The 24,459-nt window shown below is 37.9% G+C and overlaps 2 protein-coding genes across 2 annotated transcripts in view; one reads left to right on the top strand and one right to left on the bottom strand.

Annotated features, from left to right (window-relative positions):
- Nucleotides 1–9,456, top strand: part of podxl (podocalyxin-like) — a 93,452-nt gene extending 83,996 nt beyond the window's left edge. Inside the window, exons 7-8 of the mRNA XM_028814348.2 lie at nt 230–388; nt 8,717–9,456. Of these exons, the coding sequence (XP_028670181.2) occupies nt 230–388; nt 8,717–8,908 (351 nt within the window). The 3' untranslated portion in view covers nt 8,909–9,456. The remainder of the gene's footprint in view (nt 1–229; nt 389–8,716) is intronic.
- Nucleotides 9,457–11,436: 1,980 nt separating this feature from the next.
- mkln1 (muskelin 1, intracellular mediator containing kelch motifs) overlaps nt 11,437–24,459 on the bottom strand; it is an 89,752-nt gene continuing 76,729 nt past the window's right edge. The window contains exon 18 of the mRNA XM_028814334.2: nt 11,437–21,469. Within this exon, the coding sequence (XP_028670167.1) occupies nt 21,348–21,469 (122 nt within the window). The 3' untranslated portion in view covers nt 11,437–21,347. The remainder of the gene's footprint in view (nt 21,470–24,459) is intronic.

Raw genomic sequence — 24,459 nt, 5'->3', positions numbered from 1 at the left:
TCATCACAAACATATGGGGCAGAAATGGAACAACTGCTTACCCACAAAATGACCTTGTGGTTGGGAAGGTACCTACATATATTCTGACCAAGAAATGTAGACTTCCAGGGAAAGTTGACTTGTCTGCCATGGAAAATTAGTAGTTTTTTATAGTATTATTATTTGCAAATGATTATGTTCTAAAGTTGGAATCATGTTTGATTGGTAAGCCGTTTCTATTCTTTTACAGATAAACATCACTGTGGCTCAGTTGAAACACGATGATGGTAACAAACCTGTGAATCAAACATTGATAGCCATTCTCACTTCAGTTGGTGTGCTTCTGCTTTTACTGTTGGGCATCATTTCGTGTACATGTTACCAAAGAAGGAATTATGGAAAAAAACGGGTATGTCTTTATTGATTTCAATAATTTTTTTTTTTTTGTGTTAGTTCACGAGCCCCTCTAAAGGATGGGACAGTCTCAATAGCACTATAGTGCAAGTGACATTTATTTAAAAAGCATTCAAAACCAAACAAAACATTCATAAATGTTTGTCAGCCAATCCCAATACCGTCTATCCTACTCACAGTAATATTGAAATGGTGAATCAGTCTTTTCAATCTCACATAACATCTTCCTTCCTTCTCCAAAGACATAATGGCCATTACTGCTTGAAACAACAATAGTTTAATTTATTATTCACATATGACAGCAAAGCCACATTTTTCCTTAAATACACTTCAAATACCACCTTCATCTGCAACAATGATGACAACATTAAAAGACAATTCCAGGGTGCTGGGCTAAGAGGCAGAGTTTGAAAGGAAAAGCCATTATCTGAAACTAGCAAATAAAAAGAAAAGATTAAAATGGCAAAAGAACTCGGGCATTAGATGGAATATGACTGGAAAAGTGCATTATTGTCAAGCTTCCTGGGGTTGTCTTTACTCCATTTTAGATGACGATGATATTTGCTTATTTAATGAAGAAGCTGTCTGAGGACCAGTAAAGTGTTTATTTTCTCAAACTGCTCACTCTGATGTTCTTATCCTTGGATGCAGTTGCCCATCTGGGCCTTCCACTTCTTTATCTATCCTGGATAGATCCAGTTACCTCTCTTTTTTCAAAACATTAACACTTTTCTAAAAAATATTCAGTTTTCTGGCAATCTTTCACATGAAACAACCTTCATTCCGCAAAAATAAATAAATAAATAAACCAACATGTTACTCGCTTACAAGCGGCTGAAATGAGTTTCCTCCGCAGGGTGTCTGGGCTTTCCCTTAAAGATAGGGTGAGAAGCTCAGTCATCCGGGAGGGGCTCAGAGTAGAGCCGCTGCTCCTCCACATCGAGAGGAGTCAGATGAGGTGGCTCGGGCATCTGATCAGGATGCCTCCTGGAAGACTCCCTGGTGAGGTGTTCCGGGCACGTCTAACCAGGAGGAGGCCCCGGGGAAGACCGAGGACACGCTGGAGGGACTATGTCTCCCGGCTGGCCTGGGAACGCCTTGGGATTCTCCCGGAAGAGCTAGAAGAAGTGGCTGGGGAGAGGGAAGTCTGGGCATCTCTGCTCAAGCTGCTGCCCCTGCGACCCGACCTCGGATAAGCGGAAGAGAATGGATGGATGGATAGAGGGAATGTAATACAGTACATCTGTGTTTTGTACTAATAATGTAACTACCAGTTCATGGAATTTTATTGTCATTATTTTTGTGTGTGCCATGTTGCCATTTTATGGTGGTATTGTCAGAATGCCGTGCACCATTGCTAGGGGCCTAACTCCCAGAAGACACCATATCAACAATGCTTTGCTTGATAACCTGCACTGCGTTCACTGCAACATCCCAAATTAAGGGTTGTAAACCACAACAACTACAGTGTGTGAGCTCTTTATAGTGGGTGCCATTTGGTTATTGACTCACAGCAATTCTCCTTCCGGGTCTGTTAACAGCTTGGCGGCAGGTTTTGGTGAATGTATGTCATTTGTTATGAACTTTTGGCTTTTCTCCTTCGGACATTGCTAACAGCTTTGTGCTTTGGTTTTGGTAACAGTTTCTGATCTTTGGAACTGCAGTTTCCTGTCTCAGTCTGGTGTCTCACTGCCTTTGTGGTTAGTCTCATTCAGCTGGAACTTACAGAGCAGGTGGGCAGTGTCCACACCACTGGTCCTGCAGATCATCTCTGGCTTTCATAACTTGCATAACAAGTTGAACCTGCTTGGTTAGAGACAAGGAGAGCAAATTCTGCATGTAGGATAACAACCCACCACAGGAGACTTTTGAAGGATTACATGTTATTGGCAACGACATCCTTACAAGAGAATTGTATATGTCCACCCTACAGAGATTTGAATAATGATAATAGATTTTTATTAGGCCTGGAAAAGTTAACGTTTTATTTTTTGTGATTAATTTGGCCTGTGTAATACGTTAAAAAGTACTGTCACATCCATGGCCGGCAACGAGCTAAACCCCTCATGCAATGCCCTGGTCAGGGAGGCTTTTTTTTTTTTTTTCAACATTATGAAACAATAATACAAAAAAGTTACGCATGTACATAAAGAATTACAAAGTCTCTAGTACCTGTGTATTTAACTCACCAGTCTGACAGTGCTGACTGCCCTAATATAATGTCAAAATTTCACAAAACAGATGTGTAATGATTATCACTACCCATTATTCCAGTTTGATTTATCTTTGCTAATTTATGTGAAGAATGCAACATAACCATCCAAGTAATGCACAGTGTCAGTTTTTAAGCAAGCTACGGAGATCTTTTTTTTTTAGAGTGCTAGGAGCAAAGGTGTAGGTAGAGCAGTGTTTTCCAACTGGTTTTCTGTGGTGGCACATTTTTGTTACCCCAAAAGAATCCCAAAGCACACCCTGATTCTACCAACCACAAAAGCATTAAATCTGTCACATGTGCTAAACTGTCCAAAGGGACGTGGCAGGGGGCTCAGCAGCTCGGAGATTGCCGTTCACAGACCCAGCACTTGTGTAAAGTATAATTTTCATCGTTGATGGTGATGAACAATTGAGGATAGTATTTGCAGAGTTTTAACATACGTTTTAATGTTTTCCCATTTAAGTGATGTGTATTCTTTCAGTTATATCAGTTTTTAGTAGTACATTCAAAGTTAACAGTTGTTTTAATCATATAATTTTTACTTTGACACATCTGTGTCTCATATGCTATGCCAGTTTGATAATTAATACATTGGCCTCATTTTCTTATTGACTTCTTTTCAACTTGCCTTTTAGAAAGGCATTTAAATTCCCGTTGCTCAAGTAGTAGTTTGTTAAAAGTTCATGTTTAAGGTCATTGTTTGAGTTTAAACTAGGCCATTATTTTCTTTAATTCCTTTGTGTTGATTCTACATTAATTTTATGATTCAGTGATTTACGTCATGATTTATATATTAATTTTTTAATTACATGTTTTAATGTTTGATGCAATTAATTGTGATTAATTACATACATTTATGCAATTAATTAGTTCCATTTAAATGCTTTCCAGTTCTAAGTTTTATCTTTTGAACGACAGTGCCTTAAATATAACCTTGTTTTACCACTGTACATTCAAATTAGGGGCCCTGTTTAATGAAACCTGGCCACCTTTCCAATCTGTTACAGCTAGAAAGTAAGATAAATATAAAGGTAGTATTTCCAAGTGATAAAAGGGTTTCAATAAAACACATTTGTTGATTACCTGAGACAACTCTAGAATTGTGACCTGTAAATTCAAGTTTCAGATCATCAGTGGAAGATAATCAACATGTGAAGAACATGTGCATCCCATGCATCTCTCTCAGCTCGGGAATGTATGTGGGTGAAGACCTTATATGGTAGACACATTTGGGAATGAAGCGTAGCTTAGCACTTCAGAGCTGTGCAATCCTCTAACAGCTCCACTTGAGACCACCACCTGACTGGACTTTACCGTTTTAAAAACTTTCACCAAACTAGTAATGTGCCTTCTTACGCTGCCCAACTGGGAGAGTTTAACCCACAAGCAATAACTTCATTTGAAAGTGGATCTCTTATTTTACTTAAAATTGTAAAAACATTTTTCAGAATCTTTCAGGCATTTATCAGCATTGTCCTGTATTTATTGAGCAAGTCTGAACCATTCCAAACATTTGAAAATGTCGAGAGATTATATATACGTATTAAATCTTTCTTGTCTCTGCTTTTGAGTTGGGTAGGGGAGGCATGTCTAAACTAAGTAAGATGTAGTACTCTATTTCTTATTCATATGTATCGATTATGATGTTTCATCAACAGAGCGTAAATGCAGCCTGCAGAATCTATGAGGTCAGTCACGTAATGTCCATCCAATGTCTAGTTACGCCAATCTGACTCAGAGGGCGCTTTGTAATTGATGTTTTGGGTGTTCCATGATCTATGTCATACCTCTTACAGAATGTAGTTATACTCATCTCAGTTTCATTGCAGTGCATGCAGCACAGTAGAAACTTAACCAACATGAATTAAACATTGTAGGACAAAGTGGGCATTGCCCGATTTTGCTAGATACACAAGGCCTTGCAGAGCTGCACAAAACCCGTTACCTTCTGTCCGCTGGCATACCTGAAGGATTCTGTGAAATTGCTGAACTGTCTTGCAGTTCTGTCAACATTTGGTCAGTTTGCTGTGAGTCTCATCTGATAACAAAAGGTATTACAGTAATCCCTCGCTATATCGCGCTTCGCCTTTCGCGGCTTCACTCCATCGCAGATTTTATATGTAAGCACATTTAAATATATATCGCGGATTTTTCGCTGCTTCGCGGGTTTCTGAGGACAATGGGTCTTTTAATTTCTGGTACATGCTTCCTCAGTTGGTTTGCCCAGTTGATTTCATACAAGGGACGCTATTGGCAGATGGCTGAGTAGCTACCCAGCTTACTTTTCTCTTTCTCTTGCGCTGACTATCTGTGATCCTGACGTAGGGGGATTGAGCAGGGGGGCTGTGCGCACACCTAGACGATACGGACGCTCGTCTAAAAATGCTGAAAGATTATCTTCACGTTGCTACCTTCTGTGTGCAGCTTTTAAGTATGCTGCACGGTGCTTCGCATACTTAAAAGCTCAAAGGGCACGTATTGATTTTTTTATCTGTCTCTCTCTCTATCTCTCTCTCTATCTCTCTCTGCTCCTGACGGAGGGGGTGTGAGCTGCCGCCTTCAACAGCTTTGTGCCACGGTGCTTCGCATACTTAAAAACAAACAGCCCTATTGATTTTTTTGCTCCTTTGAAGAGGAAGATATGTTTGCATTCTTTTAATTGTGAGACAGAACTGTCATCTCTGTCTTGTCATGGAGCACAGTTTAAACTTTTGAAAAAGAGACAAATGTTTGTTTGCAGTGTTTGAATAACGTTCCTGTCTCTCTACAACCTCCTGTGTTTCTGCGCAAATCTGTGACCCAAGCATGACAATATAAAAATAACCATATAAACATATGGTATCTACTTCGCGGATTTTCTTATTTCGCGGGTGGCTCTGGAACGCAACCCCCGCGATGGAGGAGGGATTACTGTAATCAGAATTAAGTTGACATGTCAGCAGAGACCCCTACAGGCAAAACGTGATATTGGTCAGAGAGACAGATGGCTGTATAGCCCTGGTGGACAAAACTTTGCACCAGTTATGAAGAAGGAGGCCTGGGGCCTCATGTATAAACGGTGTGTACACCCAAAAATGTTGCCTACACCTGTTTCCACACTCACATCGAGATGTATAAAAACTAAACTTGCTGTAAAGCCACACACATTTTCACAGCAGCCTCAGACCATGTGTACGCACGTTTCTGCTTGGTTTTGTAAACGGGTGGCACCCAACATCAAAGCAGTGCTGCTGTTTCTGTGTGGTTTCCTTTTCTCTTTTAATTTGCATCCATGGCGTGGGCTTTATTGAAATTAATTGCATATCGTTTACAAAATTAAAGCTCTTCATTGTAATCAATCTTTAACAATATAGTAGTGCATGGAATGGCCAAACTGTTCCAACTACCATGGCTGCTTTAGCATTGTTAGAAGACATTGCAAATGGAAGAATTAGAAGAGAGTGCATATTTAGAGATCATATTCATTTCTTGTTCCAAGATGATGATTGGCTTCTAAGTCGATTTTGATTTCCAAGAGCTATCTTCTTGGAGCTGTGTGCTGAACTGCAGTTGGTTTTACAAAAGCAAACTTTTGGAATTGTGTTCTAATTTGCTTTGCAGGTTTTGTTTGCCCTCAGGTTTTTAGAAACAGTGAACTAGCTGACTGATCAGGAATGTCTTAGTCATGCCATGCCAGCTGGATGGGATGGTATTATCCACTTGTCACCTACATATACTGTATAAGATTTCCTTACACGGTGGTTGAACTCAGGGCAAACATCAAAGAGCAACTCACAGTAATGTTAGGATTTCCAAATGTAATCGGAGCGATCAACTGCACACACATTACTATAAAGGCATCTTCTGAGAATGAATTTGCTTATGTAAATGGAAAGCATTTGCACTCTGTTATTGTGCAGATTATCTGTGATTTGAAAATGTGCTTTAGTAATGTTGTGAGATAGCCTGGCTCAACACACGATTCATCAATTCTGAGAAATAGTGTTGGGAACAAACTTGAAAATGGAGTTGTGTGTGATGGCTGGCTTCTCAGTAGGATAAGCCATTTAATATTTGGTCAAAATTGGAAATTATCTGTATGATGCAACCATATAAAATGATTACTTAGGTGACAGTGGGTGCCTGCTAAAGATGTGCCTTCTCACCCTGCTCGCCAACCCACTGATTGAACGAGAGGGACGTTATAATGATCTCTACTCCCAGGCTCAGACGGTAGTAAAATGCTGGTTGTAACTGTCTCGCCACTGCAGCCAGGCATAGAATTCACTTGAGCTCCATATGCGCAAAGCATTCCATTATTCAACTTAAAATTTTTCTCTCGTTTAGAGATCCAACCTGTGCACATTACAATCGAGCCCCAGACGCACTGGGCCACATGTTTTGGGCCTGCACCAAATTAACATCATTCTGGACCAAAAGCACACAGAGGGGCTTAAAGTGGAGAAGGACAAAAAAACTGTGATTGCCTTTACTACACTATTGGCACGCAGACTTATCTTGCTCACTCTGTTAAGTCAGTGGGTAACTGATGTTATATGCTATATGAAATTGGAAAAAGTCAAATTCTGTTAGAGGATCTGTTCAAAACTTTTTTAAAACCTGGCCGGATATAATCAGTAACATTTTAGAATAAGCACTTAGACTCCTTTCTGTCTTTACTACTCTCAAAAATGTTACTCTGGCTGTTGGCCTTAATCTGTTTCTCATGGGTGGGGGTTGAATTGAATTTAGTTTTGTTAAGTTTGATCTGATTGTATGGAATGTTACATGCTTTTAATAAATTCAATAAAAGATGAAAAAAAAAAAGTAAATGTCTCGCCAATCCCTGCAGCAGCTGGCTTCTCAAACAGTGTGAGCCCCTTGCACTCAGACATTGGGCTGTCGACTCACCTTTCCAGGTTGACTGTGATATCCGAGTGCTTCTTTATTATTTGGGGCACTGTGTGACTTTCTGAACTTGAACTTTGGAGTACCTTGGCCACAATGTGCCACTCCATCAGTTCCCTTTTTTTTGCTTATACCACTGCTTATGCTACCAATTAAGTACGTTTTTTCCTTGCCTACACTTCACTGAGCAGGAGCACCATTTTGCATTCATTGAAATTCTTATTTTTTACATGTGCTTTTGCCATTGTCTTTTAACAAAACACTGAACAGAAGGGACTATTTATATTGATTTGCATATTCAAACAGGTGAAATTCTGGGAGGAGCACCAGAAACCAGTGGCAAAATATTCTCCATTTCCATTGTAACAAAGTATTGACAGTACTATAGCTGCATATAGCTGGCCTGTGGATTGATACCAAATTTTAATGGTATCAGTGTGCCATTTACACATTCTCTGTGTTTGTCACAGATTTCGGACACCCCCAGTGGTTCACATATGCAGTTTTATTTTGTAGATCATTCCAAATCAGCCCAGTGAAACTGGTGTCCTGTCCAAGGTTATTTAATTCAGGATGGACTCCCTTAATAATAATTCTTTACAAAGTTATGAAAATCAGAATTTTCCCAGACTGCATTTGGACACCCTAAAGACACTATGACAAACAAACAACCCCTCCCAATCCCCCCACCTGCCCTTCACTATTGGGCTTCCCTACCTTCCAGCTCATGACTCTTTATCCCAAACTCACCTCTGAAGTTAGGACTTCAATAGCTGCAGGCAAGGAGTGGACATGGAAATCTTCACTTGCAGCCTTGTTCTTGTCCGAGTCACCCAGGGGCTTACTTTGGGTGATGGAGAACGCCTATGAAATCTAACAGCCACCATGTATACTCTGACCCTTTGCGACACCCTGCCTTGCTGGTTTGGGTCCTGAGTGGATGCCAGTGTTGCTGTTGTTTATGGTGCTCACCCTAAAGTCAAGGAAGGTTTTACTGAGTGTCAGTTTCATTGCTTTTAAATTGGCATTTTCTGTACTTTCTACTTCATAGATATCTAGTCTCAGTCCTGGAGGGCCATAGCATGACTTCTCTTAATTAGATTAAAATAAATTAAACAAATGTTTGTTGCAGAAAGTTACTGTATTTAATAAAAAAAAAAATCAGTTTATAGTATGTTTATTTGAATGCACCTTATATTTGATCCTTCATTTTTTTTGTAGCACCATCTTACAGAGGAAATGCAGACAGTTGAAAATGGTTACCATGATAATCCGACATTGGAGGTGATGGAAGTTCAGCCAGAGATGCAGGAGAAAAAGGCCAACTTGAACTGTGAATTCAATGACAGCTGGATAGTGCCAATTGATAACTTCACTAAGGAGGACCTGGAAGAAGAAGACACCCATCTGTAGAGCAGAATGACCCAGAGACTAAAACTAAATAAGCAGGAGAAAAAACGTGGAAGTCTTACAGTGAACTTGTGTAAGCCAAGTGCTTGTGCTCACTAGAATTTAGGATTATTACAATTATGGCATCTTTTTTTATCTTTTTCCTTTTACAAGAATTGTTATAATTAAAAAGGATCCAGTTCCCATAGTATTTGATGATAGTTTATGGAATGTGCGGCTCAGGATATAACTTGCTACAATTATCATTAACATCTTGTGACATATAAAGAGAAGGGTCCAAGATACCTATATCACTTTTAAATGTAGATAGTGCATTACAGCTAGACTGGCGGAGTCTGAACCACGTGACCAAAACCAAACATACTGACCGCACACATGATCAGTTACAGGACTCTCATTCCAGTGCCTGAACATGACGACTTACAACTGGTGCATGCAGACCTGCCCAGTTATGTATGCCATTACGTGCTAAATCAGCGGCCTTTAAAGTATGCCTAAGCACTGGATTGTGATACGCCACAAACCGTTCCGAGATGTACATTTGGCAAAGACTTCACGAAGAACAAATGTAGAATTGTAATAAGCAGCTGGAAACTCCTGCCTATTTCATATTCTTACAGGAGTTGGTATTAGTCAATTAAAGTACAATGTTTGTGAGTTACTGTAAGTTAAAACCATTTATTTTTGTAACAAACAGCTTAGCATTAAATTTAAAACAGTTAAACATTGAGCAACTTCGTCAAATGACCTGCATAAACATCTTGTCAAAATATAAGGCGGCCTAGTGATTAAGCTTGAGGACGTGCCATTAGTGTTCAAGCCGGCCATAGCCAGTCCACATCCAGTATTTGTGGTAGCTCGCACTCCGGGCTTCTCATAGACGACAAGTCCACCAAGTCAAAAGAAGCGGGAGAGTAACAGACTAGGCAGCTTTACCAATTAATGGCTCAGGAATTTAACAGCAACTCAGTGGACACTTACAGTAGATCAACCAGCTACTCAGTTAAGAATATGAAGTAAATGTTTATTATCGCGTGTAAAAGCCATTTACGACAGTGATTTACTGATCAATCCAAACATGAAGTGCCTCATTTAGTTGAGACTCACACTGGGTATGGCCCAGCCTAGCCACGTAACACTCGAGGGATACGTCACTAGCACTCCCTATTAATTTATTTTGACTTTCAAAATGCCCAAGAACACAGCTGCCATTCAGCAGAAGGCACCCGCATTTACAAAATGTCACTGGAGAGCAAAAGGAACAGTTCAGTGAGAGCCTAAAGAAGCCAAAGCAGCTTTTTATAAAGACTCAAATGACAAGGCCTAATGGAGGCCAGAAATGTACATGTGTAGCAAAAGGCCAGCAACAGCCAGCCTTAAGGGACTTGGGTACAGAACACTTTTTGACAATTTCATTTACATTCTTTATTTGTAGTTGTTTACACATTCACATCTACACTTTTGCCAAAAAGTTATTTTAAGCTGTAAACTTATTTTATGTATTATGTGCACATATTTTAATATTGCAAAGATGATTGTTTTATTGTTTACTTTGAAAGTCAGTTATTGCTTTTAAATATGGGTATATTTGAACTGTCAATGTTTTTGTTTACTCTATTCATAATTGTGTGTCAAACAGCATCTTATGTCTTATGCAGACAACTTCAAGAACTTTGATCAAAAGTATAAATTGGTGGGCTGAGTATTATTATCTGTGCCATGTAATCTTTGTAGAGGTGCATCTGCTTCGTGTATCTTATCTGTTGATATTGACTACTTCCTGCTTGATGTCACGTAGCGTAACGAGCAGGATGCGACTGACTGAACAGGTTTTGGTGTTTTGTATGTATAGTCACAGACATTGAAAAGTAGTTTCTTTTTAATATAAAAATGTAAACAATTAGCTAGTTAATAATCATACACACTATACTTGAACCCAACTTTGTTGAAAGTGGTCAAGTAGAAACTGACAGCCTGGGTGCTTAAAGCTTTTTAAAAAAATACCTTTGTAAAGATTTTTTTGTTATTTGCAAACGATAGAAGTATTTATGAAACATTCTGAAGACGTATAATACTAGAGAACAGTAGTCTGACACACTGGAATTGCTGTAGTTTTTTGAGGTTCTTAAATGTGTTTTTCCTTCATAGCACTTGAGTGAATAAAATCATTTCAAACGGAAAACTCTGCCACTAAGAGGTTTCTATTTTGCGTAAGGATGCCAACAGACGTGATGTACACTCACACGTCTGCAAAAGTGTGTTGGGCACAAAAATACTGAGGTGTGCAGTGGGTGAGCCGAGATGGCCCTGAGGTGTCCCACCATGAAAGAGCAGTCAAGCAGCCAGTAGCAACAGTGTTTTCGTGTACCTATACACTTGTGATTTCCTAAAATATTTCTTTAAAAAACGGAATATTTAATGATAGTGGGAAATGTTACAAACACGGTTAATATTTGTTCAAGTGTTATACTTCTACACTGTTTAAAGAAATATATTAAAACTTTTTACCATGAAGAAATAAAACACAAGACTGTTGTTTCAATTTTATTAAGAAAATGAACAAAATACAATCTTTAATATGTACATTACATACAAAGTAATTCTACATCTGTAACTGGTCTACACAACATTCATGTTCAGAGTGGTACCGACATTCCTGGATTCTCCACTTAAGTGACGTAAGAGTGTATGGGGTACGCGGCCATTACTGGCGATGCGCTTGTGTTGCCGGGGCCGAGCCCTTTAGTAGAGCACTGTGTGCAGCAACTCGGAGGAATTCGGTTTGTTTCATCAGTTAGCCTTGCAATGCCAAAAACAAGGAAAAACAAAACAAATGAACAATCACTTACAGTTATGCTTGAAAATTTGTGAACCCTTTAGAATTTTCTATATTTCTGCATAAATATGACCTAAAACATCATCAGATTTTCACTCAAGTCCTAAAAGTAGATAAAGAGAAACCAGTTAAACAAATGAGACAAAAATATTATACTTGGTCATTTATTTATTAAGGAAAATGATCGAATATTACATATTTGGGAGTGGCAAAAGTATGTGAACCTTTGCTTTCAGTATCTGGTGTGAACCCCCTTTGCAGCAATAACTGCAACTAAACGTTTCCGGTAACTGTTGATCAGTCCTGCACACCGGCTTGGAGGAATTTTAGCCCATTTCTCCGTACAGAACAGCTTCAACTCTGGGATGTTGGTAGGTTTCCTCACATTAACTGCTCGCTTCAGGTCCTTCCACAACATTTCGATTGGATTAAAGTCAGGACTTTGACTTGGCCATTCCAAAACATTAACTTTATTCTTCTTTAACCATTCTTTGGCAGAACGACTTGTGTGCTTAGGGTCGTTGTCTTGCTTCATGACCCACATTCTTTTGAGATTCAGGTCATGGGCAGATGTCCTGACATTTTCCTTTAGAATTCTCCGATATAATTCAGAATTCATTGTTCCATCAATGAAGGCAAGCCATCCTGGCCCAGGTGCAGCAAAACAGGCCCAAACCATGATACTACCACCGCCATGTTTCACAGATGGGATAAGGTTCTTATGCAGGAATGCAGTGTTTTCCTTTCTCCAAACATAACGCTTTTCATTTAAACCAAAAAGTTCTATTTTGGTCTCATCTGTCCACAAAACATTCTTCCAATAGCCTTCTGGTTTGTCCACGTGATCTTTAGCAAACTGCAGACAGGCAGCAATGTTTTTTTTTGGAGAGCAGTGGCTTTCTCCTTGCAACCCTGCCATGCACACCATTGTTGTTCAGTGTTCTCCTGATGGTGGACTCATGAACATGAACATTAGCCAATGTGAAAGAGGCCTTCAGTTGCTTAGAAGTTACCCTGGGGTCCTTTGTTACCTCGCCGACTATTACACACCTTGCTCTTGGAGTGATCTTTGTTGGTCGACCATTCCTGGGGAGGGTAACAATGGTCTTGAATTTCCTCCATTTGTACACAATCTTTCTGACTGTGGATTGGTGGAGTCCAAACTTTTTAGAGATGGTTTTGTAAACTTTTCCAGCCTGATGAGCATCAACAACTCTTTTTCTGAGGTCCTCAGAAATCTCCTGTTCGTGCCATGATACACTTCCACAAACATGTGTTGTGAAGAGCAGACTTTGATAGATCCCTGTTCTTTAAATAACACAGGGTGCCCACTCACACCTGATTGTCATCTCATTGATTGAAAACACCTGACTCGAATTTAACCTTCAAACTAACTGCTAATCCTAGAGGTTCACATACAGTTGCCACTCACAAATATGTAATATTCGATCATTTTCCTTAATAAATAAATGACGTAGTATAATATTTTTGTCTCATTTGTTTAACTGGCTTCTCTTTATCTACTTTAAGGACTTGAGTGAAAATCTGATGATGTTTTAGGTCATATTTATGCAGAAATATAGAAAATTCTAAAAGGGTTCACAAACTTTCAAGCACAACTATTGTAGGGTTAAACATTTACAAAGTGAAAGTATCAAATCAAGACTGGAAGTTCACCTCACTGTATTCAGAAAGACACCAAGAGTGACTTGGCCGCTTTCTGCTGTTAATGTTAGTAAGCGCTGGTGCAACCACGAAAAGACCCCATTTTTATTTTAACAAAGAGTACTGAACCTTGAACAAGGACAAAGCTTTATATTGGAGCTGCGTAACGACATGAAGTAAATGAACATCTAATTGTACGTTTTTCTTCATTTTCATTGTGTCGAGTGCTTTAACATGCATTTTGATTCTGAGTTAAAATGCATTCCATTTTGAAGGTAATGTGCAGATGAACTAAGGAGGGAAGCAAGTGCCAGAGGAGGGCTGGGGGGAACTTCAGGTGCTTAAAACATTTTAAGCCTACAGCTTGTGCACTGTTAAAACTGACAACAAAGAAAAAAACAAGTAATACTACTTAAAAAATCAAAACACTATTTATACATATGGGGTATTTAGATCCAATTAATTATTAGTGGGATTACCATCCTAAATTACATTAAAATAACTTTTTTGGAAAGAATCAGAGCTTAGTGACCACTGCCGAGTTTTAACAGATGCGCTTCGTCTATACCCGACCTTTCCCACCTTTTTGCTGGTCTCCCTGCCTTGATATTCAGTGCACTTTTCTAAAATGGCACCCCTGATGATTCCACTTGGTCCTCTAAAGATGTCCAAGGAGAGCTAGCAGATTCTTCAGGTGGAAGATTGTTATTTAAACATTAACTAATATGTGTCAATATTAAGTTTCTTTCAGATCATGCCTGCTATGTAACCTGCTTACTAAATCAATGTGGTCAACACCAAAATTTCTTCCCAGATATGTACAGCACCATCACGTCTGCTGGGTTTTCTGGATGATTCCACACACTTTTTCTTTAGCAGTTTTTTTAATGGAAGTTTTGCTTTGCTTGGCTGTTGCAAGTTTACAATATGTGGATTAAACCACACAAGCAGACACAAGATGTGCTTTTCTATTACTTCATCCTTTAATCTCCTTCGCGTTAGACCCGAGAGTTACTCGGGCTGTAAAAAAAAAAATGGTGCTTAAAAGTGCTAGTCCCGAGTGTCACTCAGGCAACTGTACAGATGTGTTAAGACCCGAGGATTACTCAGGGTGTAAAACTGCTAACAGCATTAGTGCTAAGTGTTACTCGGACAATGGTATAGACACGTCTTCTCCTCACCTCATAATGGCGCCTCATACGAAACGCCTCTCATCAGCATTGATGACAAAGCGAGTCCGTCTTCAGGCAGTGAAACTGAAAAGGATTAGGGTGAATCTGAAAGTGACATCACTCTCACATGTGCAGTTCATATTATTATTATTCATCATTATTACAGTTTCTATACTTCTGACTTTGTTCGTTTAGTGTTTTGCACGTTTTACAGTAGAATGATGAAATTTAATAAAAGTGTCATATTTCAAACCAAACAATGCAACCCTTTTTATGTGTTTTTTTTTCTCCAATCAATCAAATCCTGCATGGATGGTCAAGTGAACTCAGCAATACATTAAACACATTTTTATCGTCATCTCACAACTTCCCTTTTATATTTGAGAGGCTTGGTGTTCAATTTATTGGTGAACTTTGTGCTCGCTGCTAGTATGATCATCACCTCAAAGCTAGACAACTGTAACTATGGAAAACCCTATTTGTTTAAATAGGAGATTTATAAAGAAAAGGCTAATCTGACGCTTGTGTAGCTACAGTAAGAAGCCAAAATACTGGGACAGTGAGGTAATATGGGGTATTTCTGTTATCTTCATGTAGAAAAAATGACATTTGTTGAGTTCAGTCGCCCAGTTCCAAAACAGAGCACAAGTACTGAGACACAAAAATAAAACTAGTTAGCATTTGCTGTCATACCTGTCCCAAATCACCTGACTTTTCTTATCTCATCGTCACAGGAGTTTTGCTTCTCTTAGGCACACTACATGATTTCAAGGTGGAACACAATTTCAACTTGACAAATGCAGTTAAGTATATCTCCTCAACTTGAAGAAAGATGTCAGATTACGTAACTACTTCAGAGCTTCTCAGCACAGCTTCAGATTTCTAGTATCACAAGCTTGCCACCTTTTCACAGTCATTGGATGCACTGCCTGATTGCGCTGGTGGCTGTGCGATTGTCTCACTAAGCATGGGGGAGTGCAGCTTCAGCCTCTGCTCCTATTCTTTCATTCTGCAGTGGTAGAACAAAAACACGACTTTGAACAGGCAAGCTTCTAAATCTGATTGCATGGTTTCCTTATGTTCACACTGTATGTCCTGCATGTTAAGGTGAGCACTCATTGCCCATCGGCTCTCTCACATACAGGAGCCCACTACTACTTAAGACAAATTCTTGCTTGGTAAACTGCTAAGACTGAGTCACAGGGTTTGTAGCACTACACTATGGGTAGTCACTGGTGTGTGCCATGACTAAATGAAGGCTACAACTGATATGTACTGGAAGACTCGGGTAGTGTGAGGTTCTGACATACGAACAAAGTTGTGAAGATGGAGTGGATATATTTCAAGAGTGTAGAAAAAGGTTTTGTTAAGCATTGGTTATTTTTTAAAAATCCTTGTATTCATTAAAGTACATGCCCTTTGAAATTACATGAAATGCAGGAAGAATAAAAGGCTTTATTAACATAAATGAGGTATCTGTGTTAGTATATTTAGAAGACCACGTCAGGCCTCAAAGGCATGAAGTCATGGTGTCTGGGGGTGCTGCTGTGAATTGGAATTTACAAAGAGGGTATCCTGGATTCTGAAGAAATACAATCAAGTATATCAATATGTTGCAATCCCATCCTCTCTACACTCAATTGCAAAATAGCAACAATGAAACATTACTCCAGTTTAGGGTCATAGGGGTTCAGAGCCAATCCAGACAGCAACTGGCACAAGACAGAAACAGCCCCAGAAAAAGCCATCAGTCCAATGCACAGCCCATTTGTGCACATGCCCATAGTCACACAGGGCCAATCAGGAATCACCGAGTGACCTAATCTGCATGTTTTTGGTAACTTGGGAGGAAAGCCCGGGTATGCAGAGGTAAAACTATGCAACAACAGAGACAACTTGCAAACTCCACATGGACAACAATCAGTCACAAGATTTAAACCCACAATGCAGTATGTGTGAGAAGGGCAATACTAGCCAGCATACCGCCAAAAATGGAAGTTAATTCAAGAAACTTACTTGGTCATCTTTCAACAGAGGAAAACCAATCCAGTGACAGGATACACTTTTGTGCAATTTTGTTCTACCAGCTGTTAAGATTTGCTGGACTTTGAATAAATGAACAACTTAAGTGCGTTAACAGATTTATGTCCAACAACACGGAAAAGGTTCAAGTTATTTAAAAATGTGGAACCAAATGTTAACTTTATGACAAGGGCAAAAACATCTAGTAAAACTGAGATATGTGAAGAGAATGAGAATATGCATCTCCTGTAAAACATGACTATTCTAAGAGCAAAAGAGAACTGCACAGATGTACAAGTTGCATTCATTTATAGAGGCTGGAAGGAAGCCAAAATCTTTACGAGCAGAAAGTGCATAGGTGCTGCTCTTCTCCCAGTTGGTTCTCCCTTCATTTGGTTTTACATGGATGATGAAAATGCAAATAAATATTTGTAGCTCTTGATAACATAAGGTGGCATCAGGTCTTCAACTAAATATGTGACACTTCTTCAGCATTACAGCCTATAGTGTTTTGTACACATCTGGGACATAATATAAACAAGACTGAAAGTCTAACGTAGCAACTGTGCACTACAAGGCCAATAGTCCAATACCTGCTTTCTAATCACTGTGTGACCCTGAGCAAGTTACTAAACTAGTCTGGGTATCACCTTTTAGGAAAACAAATCACTGTATGTAAGTCACTGTACAGTGTCCTGGTCTCGTAAGTCAGCAACTATCACAGCAGAAATAGAAAGGTTTTGATGTTTGTTTCACCAGTTAGCAACTAAAGACGAGTGAGAAGTTGCCTTATGCAATTTAAGTTCTATGACTTGGCAAGTTCAGCACAGCATTCAGTTTTACTGTAATAACACACTCTTGTTGATTCAATGTCAAAAAAAGAATGGCCCATCATCATGTGCAGAATCTGGCATATACTGGTGCTACCGATCTGGATGTTCAAGGAAACATTTCTATGTGTTTAAAAGTCTTAACTGTAAAATGTTGTATTGCTTTAGATGACTAAAAGGGAGCATAACTATCAGCAAACATTTATATTAGTTTACATTAATTTCCTAGTCTTGGGATGAAATATTTTAAGTTAAACCAATGTACACAAAATATACCAATGGCCAGTTTGATACTTCAGCAGCAAAATAACTAACCAGTTAAAAAAAAAAAACTCCTTCCTTTTTATGTGTAGCTCCATCTGCCTGACTTCAGTGTTCTCCTAATTAATGCCGTACTTGCAATAGAAACTCATCCTTAAATTTTTGGGAATCCTCAAAATAATAAGACACATGTGCATGGTCTGTGCCGGTGTAATGGCTAAATCCCTGCAGGGATTAGATAAAAGCACAGAAATACAACTGGTCTGACAAGAATGGTTAGTAATTTTGTTAGTTTTAACATTTAAGTGAACTTTCCACTAAGTAATAGCTTTTCAATAAACAAATACATTCATGTTGTCCTAAACTACTTCAAATTAAAGCATTACAATAAAAGCAGCAACTTAAATAATGTTTGACAAGACAGTAATTAACAATCACATGTAGACAATGGTGAAGCTTATTCACAGCACCTAAAAAAATTATTCAGCTAAAGAATTGCAATATTTCACAATATTGCCTGCTGCTATAACAATGTGCACAAAGTGCTTCAGCGTCTAGTGACAGCTATTGAGGGAGCAGTTAAGCACACACATAGTGTACAATCAAGAGAGAAGGAACAAAATTTACAAGCATACATTTAGTTTTAAACAGGTTAAAGTTTAACAAGTTTAGCACAGGTGTTTTTAACATTGGCAGAGTTGTACCGCAGAGCTGTCATTCCTGCCTCATAGCAGTAGTGTTTGCATGGCAGTCGCATGTTCTCCCCGTGAATTTGTGGATTGACTGGTATCACAGTGTGCTTAACTGTATATGATTACCTGTTTTAACATTGAATACTGGAAATCAGTCAGTACTGCCTCTCGATTAACTAAATCTGTTTAGTCTATCATGTAAATAACTTTGATTCCCATCCCGAGCCCCTGAAGATTCAAGATATAAACATGAGTGGCTGCACCACCAGATCACAATGTTTCAAAAAAAGTATCTAATTTAATCCAATATTTTCTGTGAACTTACACAATATTTATGGGTTTCTGTTATTGGAGTGCATGCAGGACACTCTTTTCTAATTGGCTGTGTGATTGTGCCCAAAGGACCAGCGTACCATCCACTATGTTTGCTTCTTGCATAGTGGTACAGGGATGATCCCTGGCTCCCTGTGATCCTAAACTGGGCTGATTAAACTTACCCCACAGCACATGCAGGATTACAATATGTAAACAAAATTTCTGTTCAGTTCTTCTCACTTCATTGCATACTATGCATGTGCTTAACTTCTCCATCACTGGCTGCCTCTAGACAATGGGAGCTTATGTGTACACAATTACCAACCGCAGCAGGCAATGCCTTTATGAAGTTACAGAATTCTTTTGTAAAATAATTATTGCAAAATACAATAATTTGAGAAATAGCACAATATCTTTTTTTTTTTTTTTTTAATGGTGGTAATAAGCTTCCATAGAATCCATCAGAAGGTGCATAAAAACAATTTCAAAAAGCTTTGGAATATATGTGGCACAGATTCTCATTTTAAAAACTACAGTCAGCAAAACTAAGCAATACTTGCAAAGGTTTTGGACAATATAATTTTTAAAATTGCTTGAGAAAATACACACTGGTAATTTCAGGCATAATTTACTAAATTCTAATAATGTTTCAATTAATAAAATTAAATATAAGCAAAATATCAATTTTATAAAGTCCAAAAATAATTTCATCCCAGAAAAAAACACCACAAAAAACACACACAAACATGCTGCAAAAGGAGTCAACTTCCACAGATTCACTACAGCCTGAAATACCATGTTGAGAAGAACTGACGGGAAAAGTAGGCTTGTTGCCTAAACTACCGTATATGATTTTTGTTTTATTACCACCCAAAAGAAAATCTTAATATTTTACGCTAAATTGCTTTGTTAAACTGCATTAAAGTAAAACACAGTCATTCCAAAATGATGCCTGGTAGGTATCTCATAAATAAATAAATAAACAAACAAACAAACATTTACAGCAATGAGTCACCAAATTCATATTCTTTGGTTTGTTTGCTTGAGCAGTTTTCAAAGTTAACAATCAAATCCTAAAGTATATAAACAGCATTGAGGATTTAGCAACACACTGGATGAAGCCATTCTAACTGTACCATTCTATATGACAGTCCTTAATTTAGCACTTACTATAAATTACAAATATTTTTTGGTTTTGGGGGGTACAGGTTTACAACGCATTTCAATCTTTAAACTAAACTTTTTCCAAGAAAACGCTCTACAAAAAGTAATTGGTTTGAGTATGACAGCGCACACCTTAAACTATACTTAAATGAAAACCTAAGTTCAAACTTAATCTTGGGCTATAATGCAACTTTAAAAAAAAAACAAAAAAAAAACTAAAACATGGTCAACTTGTTGCATCAAAAAAAATTCAGCTGAAAAAAGCAGGTCTTGATCTAAAATGACGACAATAAAATGCAGTACCCAACTGATTATCCATAGAAGGGTAATAAATCAAGTGATTTTTTTAATGTTGCTCAGAAGCAGTGCCAGCACCAAACAAACAAACAGCACGGCTCTGCAGACATTTTCAAAAACACAGTGGTAAAAGCGATAGTTCATCATTTTATGCTTTCACGGCTGTTCTGGATATCACACTGGATATAAATAGTCATGTCATCTATAAATGTGAAAATGGGTTTGGCACTGGTTTCACATTTCATCTTTGCAGAAGTTGAAAGGGGTTCAGTATTGCATTTTGTTTCCCATGTTCACACAAGTTTACAGTTATCACTATATTTTTCAATTATTGCACCTTACTAAAATATGAAAAATTCAATACTGTTTGGCGTAAACTAATCACAATTCTGCAACTCATCATTCTTAAAGCAAGGAGAGTATCTAGTGTCTGCACCTACATGCCTTATACAGAAGGCCTTATGTTCTAGAGGGTGGGGACCTTGTGCACCAAGGCACTGCTGGCTGGTCTTTACATAATAACCCAAAACATGGCAAGGAAAATCTGAACTTCAAGTCACTGTCTCATAAAAATCATGCAGCTTAAACCCCCCCCCCCCCATCACTTCTGTAATTAAGTTGAGACAAGAAAGCCCTTAACATCAGAAAATGTTTTTTTCTTCAGAAAATGTAGAATGGTATAAACGTTTCATAATGCCAGATTACAAATTGTTTATACATTATCCTTTAGTTATTATGACACGCAAAGAAAGACACAAAGTGTCAATTGTGTTTCATAAACATAATACACTATGCAGCATTCAAAATTATCTTGTAAAGTACTGTGAAAGCACATCAAAAACAATAACAAAATTAAGAAATAAAAATAGTGCTTTACAAGTTGTTAACATTATCATGAGTATACCTGCATGTCATATATTCAGTAAAAATAACTGAAAAAATAAATTAGAACATTCATGTGCACTCTGCATTAAAAATTCAAAAAAGATAATTTTGACATTAAGTAAACGGAGGTCATCACACTCTCTAAATAAGAGCACAATGACCGACCACTTCCCCTTACCCCCCTTTAACAACTATTTTACATAAACCAGCACTGTACAACTAGAACTCTTTATAAAAATATTTCTAGATACTATGAAATAAAATACTAAAATGGTTTAATTCCTTTGTTTGACCTCTACTGAGTTACAATGTAATGAGGTCCACCAAATTTCCCTTTGGAGGGGTCATGCTGTCAGGAAAGAAATTGACGAGAGTGTCAAAAAGCTGTGTTCTCTGAGCGTAGACCTGATCCACATCTGAGAAACCTAAGCAAACAGAAAAATTGGTCAGATTTGCAGTTCAGTCTATTCTGGGAAATGATTTGATTTTAAATAACTACAAATACAAATGGTAACAAAGAAATGTTTTATAAGCGTACAGAATAAAGTGCTTTCCAAACTCTCTGCCCACAATTAGCACTTCAGGTTAGTGTGAACGTAATTTAACCTGGAGTGAACAATTCATTTTAAAGCACCTTATTTGAAAATGAGTTCACATTTATAAGAACAAAAACCTTTCAGAAATGCCTTTTTTATTTACTACACTGTTTTTAGAATGTCTAGGAGCTGACAAAAGTCATTAATCTGCAACAAAGTGCAAATGTACTTCTTACCTTTACATTTCACTAAAATAAACAGAATCTTTTGTAATGGCTAACTATCATGCAATATTTTGCAGTGTAATAAATTTAAAACCTGAAATGTCACACACTTCTGTCTTGGGTAAATATACAAAAACGCTGAATGAAACTGCAGATGGCACAATACCACTAAGTAATTTCTGATAAAAATATTGGAATGTCAAAAATCTGCCAAAACCAATGTAATCCTTTTTTCACTTTTAATAATTACTAAACTTGAAATTAGCTATTCTTATCAATGCACTTCATTTAAGATGACAATCTAAAAGTTCCATGCCACGCTCAAACTACTCAAACACACTACAGGGAGAAACGTAACAACATGACTAATGCAAAGCTTGATCATTTGTTTTATTTATTTGTACTCTCACTAAAATACATACATTTCTTAAAGTTTAGATTTCAGCAAAATAATAATTTAAAATAAATTACAATTGTAATTTGTTTATTAGTACTTAGATGTCAAAAAATGTATTTGTATACACCCCAACATAAAGGACAACATACAGAAAACTGCCCTTAAACAAACTATTATTTATTATTTGGTTGACACCTTTATCCAAGGCAACTTTCAGCATTTGAAAAACACAACTGGTTATATTTTTTCCCCCTAATCAGAGCACAGGCAGGTGAGGTGACTTGCTCATGGTCACACAGTGTCAGTAGCAGAATTTGAACCCACAGCTTTAAAAAATTGAGTGTAAATCTAACAATGATAACTGTACATAACCATTTCACATTGCCTCCTAACTTTTAACGTTTGAAAAAAATCATTACTCTTTGGCTCATCTCCCTAAAGATTCCTCTCTCTACTGACTGTAGTATCAAGGTTTTTTTTTTTTTTTTTTAGAAAAATTAACACTTCAGCTTTTCGAAGTTGTTCCAGTTTAATCTTTCTGTTATGAATTATATTAACACTAGAATTACCAGAGCCTACAAAAAAACTAGATCCGTCCCACCTTAAATCTCTTCTTAAATCCGTTTGCACCTCTTCGTCATCATCTTTTGTCTTCTAAATGTGCAGATAAAGACAAGCTGCAAACAGCCAACTATTCCATCCCCCCACCGACTTAGAATGTGCACGAACTTCTCCCAGCTCATGTCTTGATTGATTATCTGGGAGTGAAGTGGAGTTTTAGAGTGGAAATAATAGATTGTTATTTGGAACACACGCATTTCATGTGTTCCGTTTCTACAGTAATCTGTGTAAACACATTTTTAGAACAGAAATGTTTTTCATATTCTAGTAGTAAATGGCAAAATGTAGGCATAAACTATATAATGTATGAAGTCCAAATATCAAAGAAACACTTTCATGAAAGGTACAAATATAACAGAACAAGTGCACTTTTATTCAAAAATGTAACTGCAGAAAAAAAAAGCCGCCTTAGTGTGCGACATTGACATTCATTTACTACGATGGCCACGTGGTGCAACAGTATCAGTTGCTGACTGGGAATCAAAAGGTCACGAGTTCAATCCTGCATGACTCCCTTTTGAGAAGTGAACTGCTCTTATTTTTACTATTTTAGAATAAAAAGATACATTTGATTTCAGTCTGTAACAGCTGGTGTAATTTATGATATTTGTAAAGGTTAGCTTTGTTTTTGTTTTTTTTTTATTCACTTTCCATTCTCTCAGTTGCGTTCAGGATCCTTCCCTACCCCATCTGACACTGCTGTTTTCACATAAAGACACGCTATAGCTCACCTAAGGAGCGCCCTTCCTACATTTACGACATGTGTACTTGTTGCAGTGTACACACCTCTCTGCGCTATGGTTCCTATTACACTGAACAAGCACCTGTAATTTGCAGCTCTATTCATTATCCCAAAACAAACATATGTTTATGACGTGAATAGTACCAATCAGAAAACATTGTCCAAGTAATGCAATATTATTTGAAAACGAACAGCGTCAGATTGGGTGTGATTTATACTGGCGCTGTTACTTAGAGTCAGATCAGAAGCTGAATAAGCTGAATAAGCTCCTGTTCTGACTCTAAGTAAAAAAGCATGAATTAATCAACAGAAATAACTGCGATCGACATTTTAAACCGAACGATTTACAGTGCATACCAATTTATAAATTTTATGTCCGTTTGAGGCTACAAAGAAAAAAAAAAAAAACACTTCCTCCCCAGCGGGGAATCGAACTCGGGTCTCTACGGCGCAGCAGGGCTGCCGTGCTCTGAGTCAGCAAATCTCAGTGTTACGCCACGGAAGGTGTTGTGACATCCTTGAACCTTTTGTGAAAGTGTTTATTTGATGTTTGGCCGTCAGGCTTCACACATTCTATAGTTTATGCCTACATTTTGTAACATTTATTACTAAAATATGAAAAAGTTTCTGTTTTAACAATGTGTTTGCACAGATTACTGTAGAAACGGAACACACATGAAATGCGTGTGTTCCAAATAATGATTATTTCCACTCTAAAACTCCAGTTCAGTCACTCCCAGATAATCAAACAAGGCATGAGCTGGGAAAACTTAGTGAATGTTTTGCAATGGTGGGGGATAGAATAGCCGGCTTTTTGTTGCTCGTCTTAATCGGAACATTTAGAAGACAAAAGAGAGGTGAGAACGGTTTTAAGGCGGGCCGGATCTACGAGTTT

This window comes from Erpetoichthys calabaricus, chromosome 1, assembly GCF_900747795.2.
Source record: "Erpetoichthys calabaricus chromosome 1, fErpCal1.3, whole genome shotgun sequence".
NCBI classification, from domain to species: Eukaryota; Metazoa; Chordata; class Cladistia; order Polypteriformes; family Polypteridae; genus Erpetoichthys; species Erpetoichthys calabaricus.
Note: the sequence above shows the minus strand (reverse complement) of the source record. Positions and strands in the feature narration are given on the sequence as shown.